The following is a 22,024-nucleotide window of genomic DNA, read 5'->3' as shown; positions in this document are numbered from 1 at the left end:
CTCTGCTTGTCTTAGCCAAAGCCTAGTATGCCTAATTGTTTATTGGTCCCCTCATTTTCGTTTAATCCGGTCTTTACAGAGTCCAAGGAGTGGATCCATCTGCATTCCTTATAGTTGAGAATGGAATTTACGTTGCCACCTCTCGGATGCAAACGCACTTTTTCTACAACTGTCCATTTCAAACTATCAGGTGCATGGTTAGAGCTTAGAAAGTGGTCCACCAACAGTGCCCCTTGTGTTTTACATTTGATCCTGCTCATGTGTTGTAAAATTCTGCACTTTATTTTTTGTGTAGTTTGCCCTACATAGATTTTATCGCAGGGGCAATATATTGCGTAGATTACATTGTTACTGTTGCAGTTCGTAAATACAGGTTGTGTGTAACTCCTTGTGCCAAAAATAAAATCAGGACCTTCTATGGATGGTACTTGGAGTTGAAACAGCATTGGAATACTCTAAAAAACTAATACAAGAAATCAATGACCTTAAAAGGGAAATAGTAGGAGATAACACATTGACAAACGCTAAAGAAGCCTTGGAAAAGGCAGAAAAGACACTTGCTGAATTCCATACATTTACGTTACACAAAAAGGCAGATAAATTGCAGAAGGATATACAGAATTACGATAAGAAGATCACATATCCCTATACTTCAGACGATTACTATCAACAGGACAGTCAAGGTTTTTTCAGCAACCGTAGTAGACAGGGACCACGAAGGTTCACCACTTTGTTTAACTCCTCTTTTGGAAGCAATTCTGAAGGGGAAACTGAACAAGCCTCTACAAGTACAGCACAGAGATTTCAGGGTCCTCAACAACAGTCTTTTTTAGGGGACGCACCATGGGGCTCCAACAGAGGAAGGGGTTATCCCAGACAGCGAGGATGGAATCGTGGCAGGGGAGGAAACCAACAATTGTACACCCACAGGGCAAATCAGAACCCCCAACCCCAAAGGGGCAACCAACAAGTGAGATTTTTCGATCAGGAGAATCACGGGGAAATTTCAACGAGACGTCAGACATATCGGTGGTAACCTCAACCTCTTCGAACATTTCGGTGGTTACTTCACCCACTTTGAATTCCTGTACCAGTGCAGTTTTGCCACTTCCAAATGCTGTTCTTCGGGTTGAAGATACTAGAGCTCCTTTAGTTTCTAATAATGCCCATAATGAATTTCTGGTTTTGAATGATAGTGACCCTATTATCAATCTCTCTAACTATAATCTGTCGCATGAGGAAACTAACATCCTTTCCAAAGGGTTGTCATTTGTTCCCACTCAAAGAACGGATCCATTTATGGTTAAACTTGAACTCATTCAGTTTTTCAGAAAGATCAGATTAAAATATTTCTTTGCACAAAGAGAACCGTGTCTTCGGCCGATTGCCGCGACACCTTTCAAACCGACTTCTGTTTTTACACCTTCAATACAGACTATGAGCCAGAAAATTGTAGCCTTTGAGCAAATTGTAATGCAAGAGGTGTTGTCTATATGGGATAAACCTAGATTTGTTCCCTACAATATTTCTTTAGGAGAAAAATCGGCCCTTCTGTCTCTTAAGAACAATGAGCAGATAATTATTAAAGCTGCCGACAAAGGTGGCTCAATTGTAATACAAAATCGGATTGATTACATCAATGAGATCCAACGACAACTCAATGATCGTGATAGTTACCAACCTATCACAAAGGATCCAACATCTGAGATAAAGATTTTGATAGACTCTCTAGTGACACAAGGCCTTGAATTAGGTTTCTTGAGTACCTCAGAATCTAAATTTCTTTTGAAAACAAATCCTAGAATCCCAACAATTTATACTCTGCCAAAGGTCCATAAAAACCTTGAGAATCCACCTGGACGCCCAATTATATCGGGTTGTGGTTCCATATTAGAACCCCTCAATCAATACATCGATTATTTTTTACAATCGTTTGTGACTGAATCATATGCGTAGAATCCCGAACAAAAGATCTAGTTTCTGTTTATAGAGGACTATCCTTTTGATAAGGAGAGACAACTTTTAGTAACTCTAGACGTGTCCTCCTTGTATACGAGCATCCCTCAGCATGAAGCACTTGGGGTGGTGAAAGATGTACTCAATACAAGACCAACTCCCCATAGAATCCCTACAGAATTTCTAATTGCTATGCTGGACATTGCAATGTCAAAAAACTACTTTGTTTTCCAGAATCAATATGTTTTCCAATGCAAGGGCGTTGCTATGGGTGCTGGCTATGCCCCGTCCCTGGTAAATCTCTACATGGATAAGTTTGAATTGGATCATTTGTATGGTGATAACAACCCGTATAGAGACAGCATCGATATGTGGAAAAGATATATCGATGACGTCTTTATGATTTGGACCGGTACAACTACGACATTGACGTCATTTTTTGAATGGTTAAACGAAAGATCTAGTGATATAAAATTCACAATGAGTGAAAACAATGAGGTCATAAGTTTTTGGGACCTCAATGTGAAAACCATGGATGGTATATTGTACACTGGGCTCTATAGAAAACCTATAGAGAGAAATGCTCTTCTCAGATACAATTCCAATCACCCTCGTAGTCTCCGTGACAATCTGCCTTACGGGCAGTTTCTATGTCTGCGGCGTAATTGTACTCAGAGAACAGACTATTTTGCAGAAGCAATAGTCTTAACACAAAGATTAAGGAGTAGAGGTTATCCCAGTACTCTTTTGAAACTAGCTAAAAAGAGAGCGTGGTATTGTCCAGGAGAAACTCTACTAGAGACCAGGACAAGTGAAAAAGTGAATGACAGAATGGTATGTGTTACCACCTTTAATCCAGATAGCCAAGCAATCAAGAAAACAATAGTTAAATATTGGAACTTGGCTGCTACAGAAATAGGGACTACTGATCCACCACTGTTTGCTTTTAAACGTGGTAGGAGTGTCAAGGATGCTGTAGTTAATGCCTATCTTCAGAGTCCCCCTGCACCAGACTTACGCTCACAACAGTCATTACCACCTATTTTGGGCCATAGAAAATGTGGCAATTGCAAAGCCTGTTTGTCCACAATAGAAGGTCCTGATTTTATTTTTGGCACAAGGAGTTACACACGACCTGTATTTACGAACTGCAACAGTAACAATGTAATCTACGCAATATATTGCCCCTGCGATAAAATCTATGTAGGGCAAACTACACAAAAAATAAAGTGCAGAATTTTACAACACATGAGCAGGATCAAATGTAAAACACAAGGGGCACCGTTGGTGGACCACTTTCTAAGCTCTAACCATGCACCTGATAGTTTGAAATGGACAGTTGTAGAAAAAGTGCGTTTGCATCCGAGAGGTGGCAACGTAAATTCCATTCTCAACTATAAGGAATGCAGATGGATCCACTCCTTGGACTCTGTAAAGACAGGATTAAACGAAAATGAGGAGACCAATAAACAATTAGGCATACTAGGCTTTGGCTAAGACAAGCAGAGACGCATAAAAAATCATTGTCTGGGGGTGAGAGAGGTTTCTATAACCGGTTGTCAACCTCCTGTATTAATGTATGCCTAATAGCCCCGTTTAATAACAATGATCTGTCTGTTCACTGTATGCCTTGAAGATGAAATTTCATACAAACTGTTTTTTCTGAAAATCACCTGGGGAATATACTGTGTTTCAAGAGAAGTTAATTGTTGGTATACATTGTGTACGAGAAATGTATATATCTTTAGAGTTGTTCTCTTATATTGTGACCTTTTTATTGTGCTTTTTTGTCTTTTGTCCAACTAGGTTACTTGTAATGGAACAAAAGAGTTGTTTAATATGAGGAAAATGTGCAATAGAGATTTGCAGCCAAACCTTTAGGTTACTGATACAAATTTGAAACTAATGTTTTTATAAAATCTACTATGCAAACTTAATGATGAAATGCAGCTGTTGAATAACATATTACAGATCTGCATAAACGAAAGATTTGATAGTCTGTGCTGGAATATACAATAGATTGATTATGGCATTGTGCGCCATCTCGCTCTTACGAAGAATCGCCATGCCCCGTGAGATTTGGTTCTATGTCAGCTGACGTCAATAGCAATAGTCCCGTTTCTATGTCTATTGACAGCAGCAATATAGCTGCTGCACGCGCGTCTCTCGGGCTTTCTGTTTCAAACGAATTGAACCCCCCTGAGTGATAGAAGCAATCGAGTACCATCAGGTATGAGGCGTCCTAATCTTTCGCATTTCAACCTTACGCTAGGCGTTGAGCTAGTTTAATAGCGTTGAGCTAGTTTAATAACATGAGTAGATCGTGATTTGGTTTGCTGATAAATGGACTGATAACCTAACATGGAGCACTTCGAGGCAATATGGTTAGTTCCACTGTATTCGATGTGCATAGGTTTTTCTTTTGAAGTGCGTATCACACTGCACACTGTGCGATAGGAATTAGATCGTCACTTTGTTTGCAATTAAATGCACGGACAACCGAGTATTGAGCATTTGGGGAGAATATAGTCAGTTTTCTCTGTGTTTCATGTGAATAGGTCTTCTTTTAAAGTGTGTGCTATATCGCATATGTTGGATATAGTTGTCAAGTTGTTTTAGCATATAGAGATTGCTACTCTATGATCAGATGCAAGCCCTTAGAACGTGGGATTGGTTGTTGATGATGTCACCTATTCTCTAACAAATAAGACGCTAGTTTAATGCAAAGTGTATAACAATCTGCGAAACTAAATATGTTTTGCTTATGCATTATAGTGGAATTTGTGTCCTGATGGCTGCGTCTATTTTCGAAGTGTTATACGCAAAGTTCCAACTTTGAAGTCAGGTGAGCCATCAACTTGGGCTATTGCTAACCTAAAATGGTTTGATCTGTTTGTCACACGTCGTGAACATTATATTGATTATTCCCATTTGGGTTTACACTTGTAGTATTCAAGAGAAAGTCCCGTTAATCGCAGCGGTAAGAATAAAGACAGAGAGAATAAAGAAGAAATTAACCTGGCAGAGTAAGAGGCCCCCCTATGCAGCCAAGACTCTTTACGAGCCCGGTAAAACTTTAAAAAGAATATTTTCTTACTGGCTTAATGGCTAAAATTATTTTGTGTTTCTGATATATTCTTATTATTTTGCATATATGTCACCTGGCAGTTCCCCCTTTGATTGACAACAAGTGGCAACTGTGATACTATTGGGGACATTTATTCCATCACCTATATCCTAGGTGAGTCTATAGGATTATTTCCCCATTTTTGTCAAAAGTCTTTATCACAGCATTGATATTTATTTTTCATATATACCCATTTATTTTGTTTAGGCTGGTATACACCTCCTGTGTCCTGAAGAAGACCCGATATGACTACTTACAACTAGTGTTTGATTTAGGGTCGAAACGTTGACGGTTCTCCAGTCCCCTATTAATCAGAACTCCTTGTTGATAACAAAAGACAGGACATGTGCCTTACAAGGTTTATTGTATAACACCCATGAGGAAATTGAGGACTTTTCACAATTAGAAATTTTGTATATATTTTGGTTTTATTTAGTAAATACGTGCATATATTGTAATTATTTACACTGTCACCTATTGCACTAAGTCACTTTATTCACTTTGTCACTGCGTCGTTTTTCAAAAATATTGTATATACAGCCTTTTCTTTATCTTTTCCTTGTATAGGATTTTGTTTATCTCTGAAAGAGTTGATACTTAACTTAAAACACAAAGAATACATTTCTGTATCTAAAATTGTACATCTTTGTTCGATATTGATTATTCAACTGATTTATAAATGCTGAGGTTTTTGATTTTTTACGATTGAAATTAATTGTTTCCCCATGGAACCATTGTTTATATTATGTAGATCATGAAGTTCAGCTGTTTGGGATGTTGGTGTGTGATCGGGCCCAGAAGCGTAGTGAGAAGGTCTGGCATGAGAGGGAGTTACCTGTGGGAATGAACTAATCCGTCTAGAGGCATTAAATACTAGGGCCGTCTAGCCAAGGCTGGTGCCACTAGGATGAAGTTCATGAACACCTGCGTCATCTTCCTAACCATGTACAGGATGAGAGGGATAGTTGTTCTCAGCTCCTGGCAAATGCTCAACCAACACATGAAGGTTGTTGCCGGTTGCCCAGTGCCAAATCTCCTGATCTAGAGCAGAGAGCTGCGGGAGTGGGTGCCCTCTGCTTCTGGATGCAGAACACGGATGTCATGTTATCCATCTTTATTAATACTATTTTCCCTGCACAGGTATGGAAAGTCATGTATGGGGTTTCTGCACAGGTGGGCTGTTGCCACTGCTGAGCACTTTGTAAACACCTTAGGAACAACAGTGACTCCAAAAGGTAACACCTTGAACTGCTAGTTTCTTTTACTGACCATGAACCAAAGGTACTTGGCATGCGCTGGGCGAATCCAATTGTGAAAGAATGTGTCTTTCAGATCTAGCACGGTAATTGATCTGCCTTGATGTAGGAGAGAGATGATGATCTATAAAGTGACCATGTGAAAGTGTTCGGAGAGGATTAATCAGTTCAGTGGCCAGAGGTCGATCGGCTGGAGTGAGTCATCTTTTTGGGGGATCAGAAGTTCAGGAAATACACCTTAGCACTGCATTGGTGTGCAGTTAATAGTTCTTTTGTGCCAGTTTGTAAAAGTCCCTAAACCTATTACTCAAGAAGTAGATGGTGGTCTGAACTCATTACATAGCAGAATATGGAATGTGGGAAGGGTTTGTCTTGAATTTGAGGCAGTGTCCCACCCGTAGAATCGAGAAGACTCATTGGTTTGTGGTGCGTTTCTCATTGAGTTAGGAAGTGCCTGTGTCTTCCCCGAAAGGTGTGATGTGGTTAGGGGGGAGGGAGAGGGAGTCACTATTTTGCACTGGAAGCGCCCCTTGCAGAGAGAGCCACCTCTGCCCTTCCCACTTCCATTTCCCTGTCATTTATTTATTTTACAAACTAAGAACTGGACTGGGGGGGGGGGGGGGGGGAGACTCAGGGCACCCATGGACTTGGCTATAAAAGTGTGCCTTTTGATTTTTTTTCAAACAACAAAAGGAACTTCAACAGGTGCTGCTGCACCTCCGGCTTAAACTCTGAAACCCTAACCAGGCATACCTGCAGAGGAGGATGCAGTTATGAATACTCCTTGAGGCTGTACCCACTGCATTGAGGGTGTATCTAATGTTGGCATTGCTGATGGTTCCCCTCAGCAACCAAGTCCTGTCCTCATTTACAATGAGCCTCTGGTAGGTGTTTCACCAGCTCCTTCATGTCCTCCCAGTAGTACTGGTCATACCTGGAGAGGAGGCCCACGGAGTTTGTTATGCACCATTGCATGCCAGCTACAAGCACTACATGCTTTCCAGTAGCATCAATCTAAGCATACGCCTTATCAGGTGGAGGGGAGTCTACTGTGGCCAGCAAGGAAACCCTTTTATGGGCAGTCTGAACTTGGGAGTCAGGGCAACCTGTCCATAATTATAAGACAGATCATTGGGAGCAGGCTTATATATTCTACACTCAAGAAGTGACCACTCAGGCATTTACTGGATTCATGCATTTGTCAGCACTGACTGATCTGTCATTCCTTCCGCATAGAGAGGTTATACACCACATACTCTGTCTTGGAGAGGGTCTCAATTAGGAAGTCATCGTCATTCTGCACCATATGTAGTTTAACTTGATGCGAAGACCACTGTATCATCGCATCGGATGGAATAGTATCATCAGATAGATTGCTTGCCAGGGTAGGGCTCTGGGGTAGTCTTGGGGTCTACCACAATCCTACCAGGGATCATCTCTCTCCTGGGGCCTGAAGGGCTCGTTAACAGGGTATTGACGGTAGTATGTACAGTCAGATTGTAGGTCAGTGTCTTGGGGTTAAGATAGAGGAGAGTATGTAAACAGTGATGGTGACAGAGAAGTTATAGATGGCAATGGTTAGAGCAGCATTGTGCTAGTTGGGCATGGTGTTTGGGAGTGTTGCATCTTGATTCCTCTTAGAAGGCCAGCTGGTATTTTTTGGGAATGCAGATCAGTCCTGGAGAAGTTAGTCTGGTAAGAATTTTACACATTTCTGGATGGAAAAAAATCTGCTTTTGCTTTGCATCGAGGACCTCAGATAGATTTTTGAAGATCGACACGTCTGTGGTGTCTGACTTCAACTTCGAGGGGTGCTTCAGCATCGGCTTTGACGCAGGCAGCAGAGGAGTTTTTTTTACATCAATTTGAGCTGAGTGTGACTTTTCAGAACCTTGGGAAGTGGCGGGACTGAAGCACAGTAGGGTTTTATCCTCTTGGGAAGGGTCTTCTCAGAAGCAGATTTAGCGAATCCCAGCTGGAAGAGTAGAACATGAAGGTTTGTACCTTTTCTGTGCCAACGCAGGGCTCGAAGCCGGACTCCCCAGCGAACGGTGAACGGTGCTTTGCATCCTTTGATGTATGTTTTAGGACAGGAAATTGACCTTGGGGCATCCTAGGACATATAGCGTCTATTTGGTCCCAAGGCCAATGTTGCGCTGCTGGGTCGAGAAACTTGACAGCAGAGATGACGGCCTCTGGAATCTCTCCTGATTGACCTGCTGGAGAGCCAAGGGGGCCAGCTTCCTCTTCAACACCTGACATACCTTTAGCTCCACCAAAGTCAGGAATCTCTGAAGAGGCCCTGTGAGAAAGTGGCTCTATATATACTGTTCCCAAATAGGTACAGGGTGTACAGAGTCCACAGTCCCCAGAGGTTAGGCAAATGTTAAAGTTAGATATAACCTTACTCTCTAAAGTGGTAGCTTGGTCGAGCAGTAAGGCAGTATCAGAGGACAGTGTAAAGCATTTGTTGCACACACTCAGTCAGCAAATGGTCTCACACACTCAATAACTGAACTCTAGGCCAATAGTTTATATATATAAAAAATATATGCTTGTTTTTTTTTAGCACCAACAATAGGTATTAAAATATACTTTCTCAGAATGAAATGCTTTATATAAATACTTTTGCAATATGCAATTGGCTTTTGTAGAAAGTTACAAGTGGTTGCAATAGGCAACACAATTTTAAACACAATAATGCATTGAGGTCAATGGAAGTTTCAAGTTATTTGCAATAGATTACTTTTAGGATTACTTTTGGGATTCCAGGACTGAATCCTAGATTCAGTCCTGGGTCAGTACTTAGAAACAAGTGATAAAAGTCGACTTTGTTACTGTTGTGATTTTTAGACAATATTTTGCTATTTTAAAAGTGGACACTTAGAAAATATTTCATAGAAAACAGTCAATGATTCCCTATAGAAGAAAATTCGAGTTGCAGGTATAGTATGTTCTCGTTACTTTTGTAATCCAGTACTGGGTGCCTAGACTCAGTACTGGGACCTTTATCCAAAACAGGTAAGTAATTACGTTTTCACAATTTATACGATTTTTAAAGAATATTTAAAGTTTGCAGAAATCGACAAGAAATTTCACAGACAAACAGTCAATGGTTTCCTATGGAAGAAAATTGGGCTACTGGCAAGTACGGTTGTGAATATTTTTAAGGGTCAGTGCCGGGCACCAAGATCCAGCACTGGGAGCTCACTTAATAGTAGGTGAGTATTTTCGTTTGTTACTCGGCTGATTTTTGGTGAATATTTTAAGTTTTGAAAAGTCCACACTTGTAAGAAATTTCAGGAAAAACCAGTCAATGTTACTATGGAGAAAATTGAGTTATCGGCTTTCAGGTAAGTACTCGACTGGCAAAGTTAAGGTTCTGGGCACAGACTCAGGGGTCTCCCAGGGTCAGGTAGGTACAGTTGTTACACCCTCAGCGGCACAGGAGCAGCCGGGTGCAGAGTGAGTTAGGCCCAATGTTATCCTATGGGAGGCAGGGGGGCCTTGGTTGGTGGCTGCTGACTAGCAGGCCACGCGGCTGTGGGAGCTGGGCTCCTGGTCACTTGCTCAGGGCAAATGGGGAAGTAGATAGGTGCAAAGGTTACACTGCCAGGGCCACTCGGGCGGCTGGGTGCAGTGTGCTTTTGAGCCTTCGGGCGCTCAATTGATTTCAATCGGAAAGTTCCGGTTTAGAAAAAGACTGCAAGCTCGGGGACGAAGATTCTTCAGGTGCCACCACCACTTCGAGAGGTAAGTTGGGTAGTTGGAGGATAGGTAGGTACCCAGGAGTTGGGCACAGGGGGCCGTGGGGCGCCGGGTGCAGGGGTGCCTTTTGGTGTCGGGAAATCTTACCCTCTGTTGATCGCGGTTGGGGGGGTACCTGGTTCTGAGGCTGCAGGCGTCGTCAGGAGCGTCGAGGGAAGTCCTTGGGTGCCGGACTCGGGGTCACTGTCGCCGTGGGGTCATCCTCGTGGTCTTTGTTCACTCTGGCACAGGCCAGGCTTGGCGGGTGCAGAGTGTGTAGGGTTCGCGGTTCCGGGCTGATGCCAGGGACTAGAAGCTGATTTTGAGTAGAGCCTCTACTCATGGGAGTCCCAGGTGCTTAGAGCCAAAGGTAGCCAGGTCCTCCAGGGTTTGTGAGGTTGCTGGCCACAAGAGATGCCGGGTTGGAGCAGAAGCAGGTTCGAGGGTCGACAGGCCGATAGGGCTGGGGCCAAAGCAGTTGGTGTCTTCCTCTTCTTAGCAGCTGCAGGGCAGGTCTTCTTTCTTCTTGCTCTTCTTTGTATTTCGGAATCTGGAATCTGGGGAAGGAGGGTTCTGGGTGCCCCTAAATACTAGATTTAGGGGCGTTACAGGTAGGTGAAGAGCAGGGACCAATGGGTCCCTGTCCTGGGGTGGGTACACCCCCTATCCTGCCTCTCTCCTGTGGGAGGGGGGCAGTAGCCTAGTCCTGATTGGGCAGGGCTTCCCATCTTCAAGATGGCGAGAGCCCGGAGATGTGCTTCACCTCGCCTCCCCCACCTGAGGGGTGGGGTTGGCAGGCTGGCACATCTCCTGTCCTTATTTGGGGTTTCCGGCCAGGCTTCCTGCCAGAGTCGGGGCTGCCAGTGGCCTGGGGAAGCTCACAGAGGCAGCATGCCGTTGAAGCTTCCCCCTGCCCATCCTGGGGGAGGAGATCTAGCACCTCGCCCAGGATGTGCATTGTTGCAGGCCCAGGAGAGCAAGGGCTTTCCCACCCAGGGGTCCAGCAACGTGTCTGCTGGGTGGCAGCCTAGGCAGCCTCCCAGACCAGACGTGGATTGTAGGTTAGGTTTCAGGGGGCATCTCTAAGATGCCCTCTGGGGTGCTTGGTACATTAAATCCCACACTGGCATTAGTGCGGGTTTAATGTGCTGAGAAGTTTGATACCAAACTTCAGTCTTCAGTGTTGCCATTATGGTGCTGTGGAGTTCGTGTTTGACGAGCTCTCAGCACCATGTACTCTTAAATGGCAGCACTGCACTTACAGGGCCCAGGAATGGACCTGGGTACTGTAGGGGCACAGGGCTCATGCTCCTGTGCCCACACCACTGGCATAGGGCACCCAGCTAGAGGGGTGGCTGATGTATGCCAGGGCAGTGTAGGTGGTGGGCATGGCACACAGAGATGTGTGCCATGTCGACTCGGTTTTGTCTTGTACCCAGACACTCGGCCTGCAAGGGCAGTGTGTGTGTGTTAGGGTACAATGCCTCCAAGGGTGGCACAATGAGTGCTGCAGCCCTTAGAGGCCTTCCCTGATCACAAGGCCCTGGGTACCTAAGGTACCATTTACCAGGGGCTGACATGTGGCCAGGGTTTGCCAATTTGGGCTTTAGGTTTTTAGGGAAGGAACATAGGCCCTGGGCACCTGATTGGCAGGAGTCCAGGGTACACTCAGTCAAAGTACATTCAGCAATTCAACAAAAAGTGGGGGCATACCATGCAAGAAAGATGGCACTTTCTCACAGGCCCATCTTGCATCTTCTGATAAGCCTGCCTCCTCTCCCTCCAGTATCTTAAGGTTTTCTGGCAGTGGAAGGTGAAGCAGACCACGTGGTCTGGAGTGGAGGAGAGGTTGCAGACCTTGTGATTGTTGTTTCACAGTTATTTAGGGTTAAACCTAGGGCAGAACTGGAGGGGTGTAGGTTCCCGATCCTTGCCCTATGTGCATTTTCCATGAAGCGTCAGCACGGACTCGAGACTTGCTGAGAATAGCTGCTCACGGCTGTGGTGCATCGACTTTCTGTTCCGAAGTCATGGTGTTGTGGACAGACAGATTCATCGTCACAGTAGCATTGTTTTCGTTCCAGTCAAAAGATGAACTGCTGGAACGGAGAAGAAAGAACTGGTACGTTAACACGGCGATACTGGAGCAGCGTTCAATCTGAGAAGGAGACAGTGTGTTCGTGCACCCTGGACCAAGGGTGGGTTACAACGGGTCTTTTTACTTTGTTTTCTTCGTAGAAAAAACAAGGTGAAAACATGCAGGCTCAGCACGAGATTGCAGAAGTATAGAAAGCATGTGTATCTACTGCCACACATGCTACCAACATAAATAGGTTTTGGTAATTTTTGCAGCGAAGTTTTTAGTCATTGCCAAGAAACCCTCGCAGTTAATAGTGCACTTTATAAATACAAAAAAAACCATAGGATTAGATGGTGTTTTCCACGCAGAGCTGAAAAATTACAACAGGATTTTACCATTCCATGCTTACAACGCCATAGGGCCCATGGCACCATTTCTGCACCACTAATGGATCAATTTTTGCTTCTTGGGCAGGACGAACAGGACAGTATTTGAATGTGGTGGGCACAGTGAACAGGAATACTTTGCCAGTGGGTGTGTTTAATTTTGAATTACTCTCACAATGGAAATTAAGCATCGGGAATATTCTAAGCAGCCAGTGAAGCTCAGCTGTGACTGAACTGCCTCCCAGGAAAAATGGAGAATAGATGTGTGGGGTCAAATAAATGTTACATCTTTCAGAATAAGCTTCCCCTGAGAAAATAATTTTGCCTGCACTCGCAACTTAACTCACGGCATAGGAGCAGGGAAGCCACCTGCAGTAATCACAATGGACTACCCAGGGGCGTAACACAGGCCCCCGCGGTGCGCGGGGGCCCAAAGCTCCAAGGGGCCCCCTTGGCACTGCACTCTTGCCGGAGAGCTCCTGATTGAGCCGGGAGGGGGGCCCTCACCGTACCGTGCAGGGAGGCCCTCTCACTTTTCGTTACGCCAGTGGGACTGCCATGGCCATTCTTGCAGATATCTCGCCCAGCTTTTCCGCAGTGCAGATATTGTTGCCTCCTCATTTTTGTCGGTCCACACAAAAAACGGTCATTAGAGGCAGGGTGGGAGCACATATGCTGCTGGTATGAGTCACAACCGAGCTCTCAAACTGAGCAACTTTAAAACCACAGAGGAACAGCTACAACTCAGAGTGGAAACAGAGAGAACCAGAAAGATCCACCCCCACCCGTCCCATACAGCTAATTCTAGTTTTCACTTGACAAATTATGCTACGATTGCAAAAGAACATGTGACAGAATCTGTGTCACTAAAATAATGGAGAAAAAAATGGAAAAATAATAAATAAAATCCAGAATCAGAATTCCAAAAGTTTGTAATATGATGGTCTGCATCAAATTCTCTCAAGTCAATCAGCATTCTGAATTTATTTTTGTAATTTTTTATTCTAGTTCCATGAAAAAATAAATGAATCAGGCTTTCATAATGTAATGCTATAATATGATACATTGTAGTAGCACATTTCTGTCATTGCTAAGGCCTTTTCATACAAAAGTTTAATTGTCATGTTGCGAATTATTCCGATGACCTTTTCAGTTGCTCCTTCTGCAATTCTAAATCCTTCTCCAATTAGAATGGACATCAGGAAATGTGAGACTCCCTTGCAGGCTGGTGCCTCTGAGATTAGCAGGCTACAGCAGAGACAGCCATATGGCAGGTAATCTTGACATAAGGCCCCAGGCAGGCAGAAACCAAGGAATCTTACCAGTGCCTCGTGGCTATCACTGCTTTGCACAAGACAAACTCTCAGGGTTGACGCTTGGCCCTGTGGTATAACAGCAGCTTTCTCCAGTAGTGGCTTTGTAAAGAACAGCACTTTGTATCCCAGAACATGTAGGCCCACTTTCCGTGCCTATATAAAATGAAATTACAAGTTTTATTGTGCAAAGTGTTCATTTTTATAAAGCTCGAACTGGAGAAATGCACCACTAATGATCTAGTACCCACGAGCTGCTAGGAACGTCTGAAATCCCAATAAACATCGGCTTTAACAAAATCGCTTTGACAGGCTCCATTATTAATACTGGACTGTTCTTTGCTGTTAATTTGCTTCCCTCAATGTCTTGATTGTTGGGTGAAAGAAAGAGGGGGGGGAGGTGGAAACCATCAACACATGTAAATAATCATCTGCCTCCACTTAAGCCAGGTTATAGGTTTAACCCTGAGAGAACTCCTGTTTGTATACTTTGTCTAAGAGAATGAATCGGTGTGGGCAGCTATTCCTGATGAGTGAAGAGTAGACTGGTACAGTGGCACGAAGGACTGCAGCACTGGAGTTCAGGGAAACATCTGGTTACATCACCACAAGTAATAACCTAAAGGCATTTTCTTTTTAAATGGCCATCAACGTGCAAATCCAATATCTTGTTACTCACTAATGAGATGCAAATCCTGCCTATTTCCAGCATTTTAGTTTTGTGAAACAAAAATGTGCATTTAAAAATGTTTTTACTTGGGAGGCCACCATAATGTAAACTGCTGCCAACCACTAAAAACCAGTGGCAGACTAGTTGAGAAAATGTAATTCACCGGTCTTCATGTTTTTAGGTCTCGCCTTGCTATCGTGTAAGCGATCGCAAAGCGAGACTATTGTAAGGGGCTCCCAAAAGTGCTCCGAAAAGCGGATTGCATGGCGAGCACGCGCACAATCACGCGCATCGTGCCGCAATGCAATCCGTTTGGCATCACACTTCAAAGGGTCCGCTCCCCCACCTGGAATGCGCTCCCCCGCCCACGCCATGGCGCACGCGCCACGCTCCGCCGGGCTTGTCTTGTTTGACTTCAGTCTTTGTATTTACTTGGACGGTGCCCTTTCACACGTTACCATGCTTAGTCATACCCATTCTCACACTTCTGCAGCTGGGCAGGCAATACCAGCATCACTTTAAAAGTCTGCATTAATTGCACGTGGATGAGTAAAGGGGATTTATGTTTTCACAAGGCTTCAAACTCCTGGAAAAAGTCTATATTCATTAGTAGTTATCTCTCGGAACCAGGTAAAGCAAAGTTTATGTGCATGTGTCCGTGAAAAATACAAAATGCTGTTTAGTGCCATTCATGGCACATTCGGTGTCGTGATCACCAACAGAGATCATGCGATCCACTTCTGGTGTATAAAAAAAAGATACTGGAGGCTTGTTCAAGTAAAACAATAGATCCTTTAATTAAAAGGACCCACAAATGACTCAACCACCGATCAGTCCCAAGAACAGCAGGCAACTGACCAACGCCTCGTGTTCTAGAACTAAACCAACACTTTGTCATCGTGGTTCCACAGAGGAATGCACATGACACAACTTGAGAAATGTAAGCAGTACAAATAGCAAAGCACAATGAAGTTGAATAAGAAATAGTAAATGGCACATACTACACTAGGCTCCTACTTATGTGTATTGCTGCTACTGTTTATAGCAGTGCATTGATGCACTTTGCAGTCTCCAAAGGGGCAGGTGATGGAAGGAAACTGACCATTGCCCTGTGCCAGGCCTTTGTGTACTGCTGAGAATGCACATCTTGTTACTCTATGAAGATTGCTTCCAGAATATGGACTTCTGCACTTGTTTTTATATATGTAACTTTTATTGTATGTGAGCATTTTTGTAGTACTTGCCTATCTCTTATTGCGGCCCCTTTGCATTTTCTGTACAGTCAGGTGAATAAATAATGCTTTTGTAATTTATAGATTGGATAAGGGTATGGGTTGGAGTGCATTTATTAGTATTGGATTTTTGTGTTTTGAATAGGCTGGTGAGTGTGCGCCAGACCTGTTGCAGCAGTGTGCACATGTTTTGTATGCATGTGATTGTAGATGTAAGAAATATGAACATAGGCTAGTTAGCTAAATGTATTTGCCTGGCAGGATTATGGCATATGTCAGCCTGGTACTGATGTTGGAAAAGGCCACATTTTTATTTCTGGTTTGATTTTGCAATAGTTGTTGATACTTATACTCGTTGGGTGTATATTCTAAAGCTTGCATGTTTGTATTGAGAAGGAGCTTGCACCTGTTAGGCTCTTTTTTTCTTTGAAATATATTTTGGAGAGAGGAAATTATCAGGTGTGGCACCATTCACAATCTGAGGTTTCACCTTCGATTGTTTGACCTGAATTTCTACAGAAGTTTGGCTTTCTATTTAGTGGGATCGCTCATCATCCGGGCAGATGAGTGAAGCAGGTGTCATCTTGCTGATCACAGGTGGCAACTGCACCCAGATGTGGTATAAGGTTCTTTTCTCAGTGGAGCTGGCCCTTGGTAGACCTTTTTTCAACCTTTGAAAACAGTGTTTGCTCAGTGTTTTGTATTCTGGAATTTACCTTTTGAAGGTCTCTAGGAAACGTTCTCCTTTCAGTGGAACATTGGCCTCCTTCCTGCACGCCATCTCGCCTGTGATCCCATGAGTGCTGAGGAAAGTCAAGACGAGACTGAGCACAGGCCTGGGATGTGTGCCCAGGGTACGGTACTCCAAACTCCTGATTCTGAGCATATGCTCACTACTTCAGCTGTTTTTTGGGAGGGGCTGCTGTCCCAGAAGCAGAGCAGAGTTTTAAACCGAAACATCCACAACCTACACCCTATTATCTGGAAATTTGAGCAGAACAAAGCTATATCTTTTGCTTTTCCATCAGAAGTGGTTGTAATTTTGGCTGGCCCGCCGCTAAGTCCGTTAATTCAAGTCATTGGGCGATATTTCTCACCTGGGTTGAAGAGGGAGAAGTCGACCACCTGTAAGTGAAACTGATATTCTTGTGTGCAGCCCAGTAAGACCATGATGTGGGCACAGCTAAGGATTAGTTATCAGCCCTTTCGTCCTTTCTTCTTTTGCCTCATCATGTCTCCCTATTAAAGTCATCCGTTGTGATGCGTTTCTTAATATGGCTTTCACATAAATTCCCTTCTACTTCATTCATTGTGCAGCAGTATTACCTACATTTTGTCTCAACTTTCTAGATGCATGCTCACCTCGATCCTCTTCACAGCTGTAGTCCCAGTCTCTTGCCCGTGGTAACTTTGTTTACGATTGCCTTCACTTCTGCCTGTTTCAGCAAACTGCAGCCCTGGTCATTTCAGTATAATATGCCACCTTTTTAGGTCGAGCCTGGCCAACGCGTGCACTGCTCTGCAAGGCATGCTGTATTCAGGTATGGACTTGAAGCTCCGCCCACTCTCTGCCCATATTTTTCATTAGCTTCTGTCATTGTCCTGTGGAAACTGTGGCTTTTCATTGCTCAATAGGCTTAGAAGTCTCTCCTTAGTACCGCCTTTTCTCATTTTGTATTCTCCCATGAGGACACCCCCTGTTACAGGTGTTGTTACTCTGTAGGCTTTAATTACAGCCTCCGAGCACTATTTGCTTAAATGGTTTTCTCCTGCCTCTGCTCCCCCATTGCTTAAATTTTTTTAATTTTTCATAGCACGGCATGGGCCTTTGGTTTATTTGCGGCCCAGTGAGGGTGCATGTTTTTTTTGTGTTTTTCGATTTTTATTTAACTGCCCCATTCCGCACTTTCACTTTAATGGCGGCCGCGCCCCTTTCCGTAGACGAGCCACGTCTAAGGAAAGGGGCGCGGCTGCCGTTAGAGTAAAATCATGGCATGGGGCACTTTCGCAACAAGAAAAAGCATTTGTTTGTCAAGTTGACAAACAAATGCTTTTTTGGTAAAAGCGCCCCCATATCGTGCTTTCACTTTAATGGCGGGTGCGCCCCTTTCTTTAGACAAGGCTCGTCTAAGGAAAGGGGTACGGCCAACATTAAAGTGAAAGAGCTGCATAGGTGCTTTTACAAACAAGCCTTTGCTATGCAATAGGTCTCATATTTACAAGAATTTCATTTTGGGGAGAGGATGTGGCCTAATGGCTAGGGCGGTTGATCTCAAATCTGGGGAACCGGATTCGAGTCTTTGCAATGATGCTCAACATCCTGTGATTCTGGGCAAATCACTTTATCTCCCCGTGCCCAACATAAATGAAGGTGTCCTTGTGTAACGCAACTGGTACTCATGTAAAGCGCTGTGATACCTCAGGTTCAAGTTCGCTCTATATAAAACACCGAAGAAAAAATAAATGCGAGACCTATTGCATTGCAAATGCTTGTTTAATGTTGCCACTTTGTTGCAACATCTCCAGCAGCAGCAGTGCAATGGGATTCCTGACCAGGGATCACACACAGAATACAAAATCGCATGCAATGGCTCTCTTGTAGCAAACCAGTGACTTCCAGCGCAACGTTTCTTGCCATTCCAGTGCCCTCGATAATATTAGTCAGTCCTTTTCTCAGAAAAGGTTCAGGCCACACCAGTGCTTTAAATGGGCCGGTACAGTCCGGTGCAGAGTACCGGCACTTTTTTTTTTTTGCGAGAATACCGGCACTTCAAGAGAAATGCAATACCTTTAATTGGAGAGTACCAGCACTTCTCAGAAACAAGCAGGTACTCTGGAACAAAGGACTTGCACTTCTATTTTCCGTTTTCAAGCACCGGCCCAAACAATCTACTCGCTCCCTTAATTCGGCCTCAAATCAATCCACAAAAAGGTCCCACACATTCAACGAACTCAGAGAGGTAGGAGTCGCACTGTTACTCTTTCCTGTTTTGTCTTGGGGTTAGAGACTTCCCAGAATTCTGGCAACAGTTGTCGGCCTATTTAAATAAAAAAATGTTTTACACCTGGTATTCCATCTTGCGCCATCCTTTGCTCACCATTGCCCCTCCACACAACGGGGAGACTGGACACATCGTATTAGTTCACTTAACAAAGTCACTTAAATTAACCTAGATATATAAACAAGCTAAAGTACAGATCGTGTGGTCACTATCTCAAATGCACAGGCACTGAACTTAGTTGATACTTTTTGGTATAGATTACGGATGTGTCCTGTTAATTAAACTGTTACATGCAAAAGACACTTTTTCGGTAAAGCAAAAGGCATGCGTTATACTACACCAAATGACTACATTTTAGTTAGTACATCAGATAACCAAGAGCTTCTGTTCTGTCATGTTTTACTATGTTCTCAACTTTTGTTTGTAGGTCGCGCCTTCATTCTTATGCACTTGCTCTTTATTTTTCCTAGTCTTTATCTGGCTTCCGTTTCAGGTTTCTCTCAGTTTTATAACAAATCCACCCATTTTTAACTTGTTTACGACTACTTGCATTTCTGTGCAATCACATTCAATATTATTCTTTGAATTGGTACTGAATAGGCTTCAATCATGAAGACATTAGTTATAAAAAAAATCATACATTTTGCAATTCTTGGCATAACAAAAACTGGAACAATGATAGAAACTGTGAACAGCAATGATTCACAATGTACTGTAATTTAGTGAATACAAAGATTTAAGACCAGACTTCCCCCGTCTTGTTAAAGGATCCTGCAGTGAGTGTTTGTACAGGCAACTATATATAATAATCTGCCTTTTTGATACTTATCAGTTGCCAATACAAATGTTTTTAAATCACTTGAGCGAGTATACTTAGGGCTCAATAGTTTACCTGAGTAGGTTCAGAAGTGCAACATTTTCAGGGCTGGACAGGGCACTGTGACTTTCTCCTGGAGACTCGAAGGGTGGGTGCCGGTTTGGGAGAGGTGAAGGCCGGTTTTATTGGGGGCCAGTTTTGCAGTGTTGCTGCGAATATCTGCACCTAGTAACAAAAGTAGCAAGCAAGCATTTCCAGCCTCCCGGGGTCAAGTAGTGCTTCTCCAGGGGCTGGTCAGAGAAAATTGCCAGGGCTGCTTTGGGTTTCCAGTCTGGCCCTGAACAGTTTCCTCTTCCAAGTTCCCAATTTTTTATTGAGGCTTTTCCCATGAACAGGTGAGAAGAGGATTTAATCAGTCGTCCCTTCTGGGTTCAGTGACGAGTGAGAGATGACTGATATACCCTGTAAAGTAAAAAATATGTAGCCCAGAATCTCATTTCAGAATCTGTCACAAATACTAGGGTTCCTTACCTGACACCTTCAGGGTACTCTGGACATTGTGGGTGATGGGTGACGTGACGGCCACTGGTGTGTTCTTGCCCTTCTTCAGGGAAACAGGTTGACCGAGGGTCACAGGCTTAGCTCTCAGTGCATTGCTCTCAGTGCACTCCCGCCTCCAGCGGGAGCTGTGCTCCATCTTCAGGCTGCCACTGTCGTACTCCACCTTTTTAGGTGTCTTCTCGTCAGTCTCGCTGTAACAGGTAAGCCCACTTTCCACCAGCGACCGCTTCTCAGCATCTGTGCGCAGCTGGCAAGGACAAGAAGAAGAATGAAACATTTATTATTTTCTAAGTTGCCAATACTGAAAGATTCACCTGCCAAATCCCTTAGTGTAGTTCCATCAGTGTTTTATGTTGGGGGAAGAGTGTTTTTTAGATTTTGATGGCTCGGGTGTAGTAGTTGGTCCACGTTCTTCCCATCCCTTATTTTACTATGCACCTCATGTTACATCCGTGAGAAAAAGATACACCTGTGTCTCCGTAATCCCTCTGTCATACCTTTAGTGGCCGCTAGGTGATACTAGCGAGTTTTTATTATAGGGCAATAGGCATCTTCAGAGGTTCCAGAGTCCCACTGTCCACTAGGGGCTACTTTTGGCAATGCTATATTTTAACAAGACTTAGTGCTTCTGCTGCACGTGCCAATGTCTGGTTCTTAGGGGGATATGCTGCCAATAAATACTCTATAAAGTATGGATAACAGTAGTTCACTGTGGAAGTGTTTTAGAAAAACAGTAGTAAATAGGGCGGATGTTTGATTCTTCGACAAATGCACAAATTATCACATTCGTGGATGAATCAGACATCCACTATAATTTCTACTATTTTGTTTTGGCACTTCCTGGAAACAACAACACTATTACAGGATGCATGATCAAACTAATGGGTATACAACACACATCTTGTACGGGTGATAACACTTATCTGCCATGTTATGTCACTTTTGGGGCACATGATGGACTTTTAAGCCATATGACCTCTTTGTCTTAGCGATAAAATGGCACAAACCGACAATGATGGTCAGTACTTCTTGGGTATTTGAAGGCCCTTCTGGGCCAAATATGCACTCATTCGCCTACCCTCTCTATCTCACTGGTCACCCCAAATGCTTAGCTTATTTAAAAGATGTAATATTCTACACATGCTTTCAAGGAGGGTACCATGAGTGATTTTATTACTAATGTTATTACAGATGCACTGGTGCTGGATCAATTTTCAGACTGGTGGAGCTGCCATCAATGTTACATTACTCAAGTCATAGGGATTCTAAAACATCCAAGCATGACACAAAGAACAAGTGTTGCAATAAAACCATGCCAATTTATCAGCAGAGTCATAAGGGTGTAGTATGTAGCTGGTGTTGCATTTAGGAGCACACTCCACACACACATTACTAAACAATTGTGTGGTGGCACACTGTCACTCAGAGATAGCACATTTTACATTTAAATTACCACACAATTTGCACAGACATACGATTTTACTGATAAACATATTTAAAGCATAAATAATATAGTGTGGAAATGTTGTTTCATCGAATAATTGTCATTGGCGCATCACCAAGTAAAGTACCTTGATATGTTTTGATCCTAATGCAACCTTTGCTTGCTTCACACCTCAGAATTCGTAACAAGCATTGGCATAGCCAATAGGTGTCGCCGATGAGACCTTATAAGAGTTTAGTTATCCAGCACAATATCCTTGGTGTAACAACATCAAGTGTTGCATGGCCAAACACTTATAAGGTCCCAAAGGCGAGACCTAATGGCTATGCCAATGCTTGTTTTGAGTGAGTGGCTCGTGCAGGTATGCCACTGTGAGGTAGAGATGCTGCGACTGCTTTTACAGGAGCCCCTGTGCTATTGCGCTTCTTCAAAA

General features: G+C 43.6%; 1 protein-coding gene across 15 annotated transcripts in view; it reads right to left on the bottom strand.

Moving 5' to 3' along the window:
• Nucleotides 1-22,024, bottom strand: part of NAV1 (neuron navigator 1) — a 2,160,095-nt gene that overhangs the window by 208,040 nt on the left and 1,930,031 nt on the right. For all 15 annotated transcript variants that reach the window (XM_085644319.1, XM_085644290.1, XM_085644280.1 and 12 more), the window contains one exon: nucleotides 20,118-20,394. In XM_085644319.1, coding sequence (XP_085500445.1) covers nucleotides 20,118-20,394 — 277 coding nt within the window. The remainder of the gene's footprint in view (nucleotides 1-20,117; nucleotides 20,395-22,024) is intronic.

The sequence above is a fragment of the Triturus cristatus genome, chromosome 1_1 (assembly GCF_964204655.1).
Source record: "Triturus cristatus chromosome 1_1, aTriCri1.1, whole genome shotgun sequence".
Lineage (NCBI taxonomy): Eukaryota > Metazoa > Chordata > Amphibia > Caudata > Salamandridae > Triturus > Triturus cristatus.
Note: the sequence above shows the minus strand (reverse complement) of the source record. Positions and strands in the feature narration are given on the sequence as shown.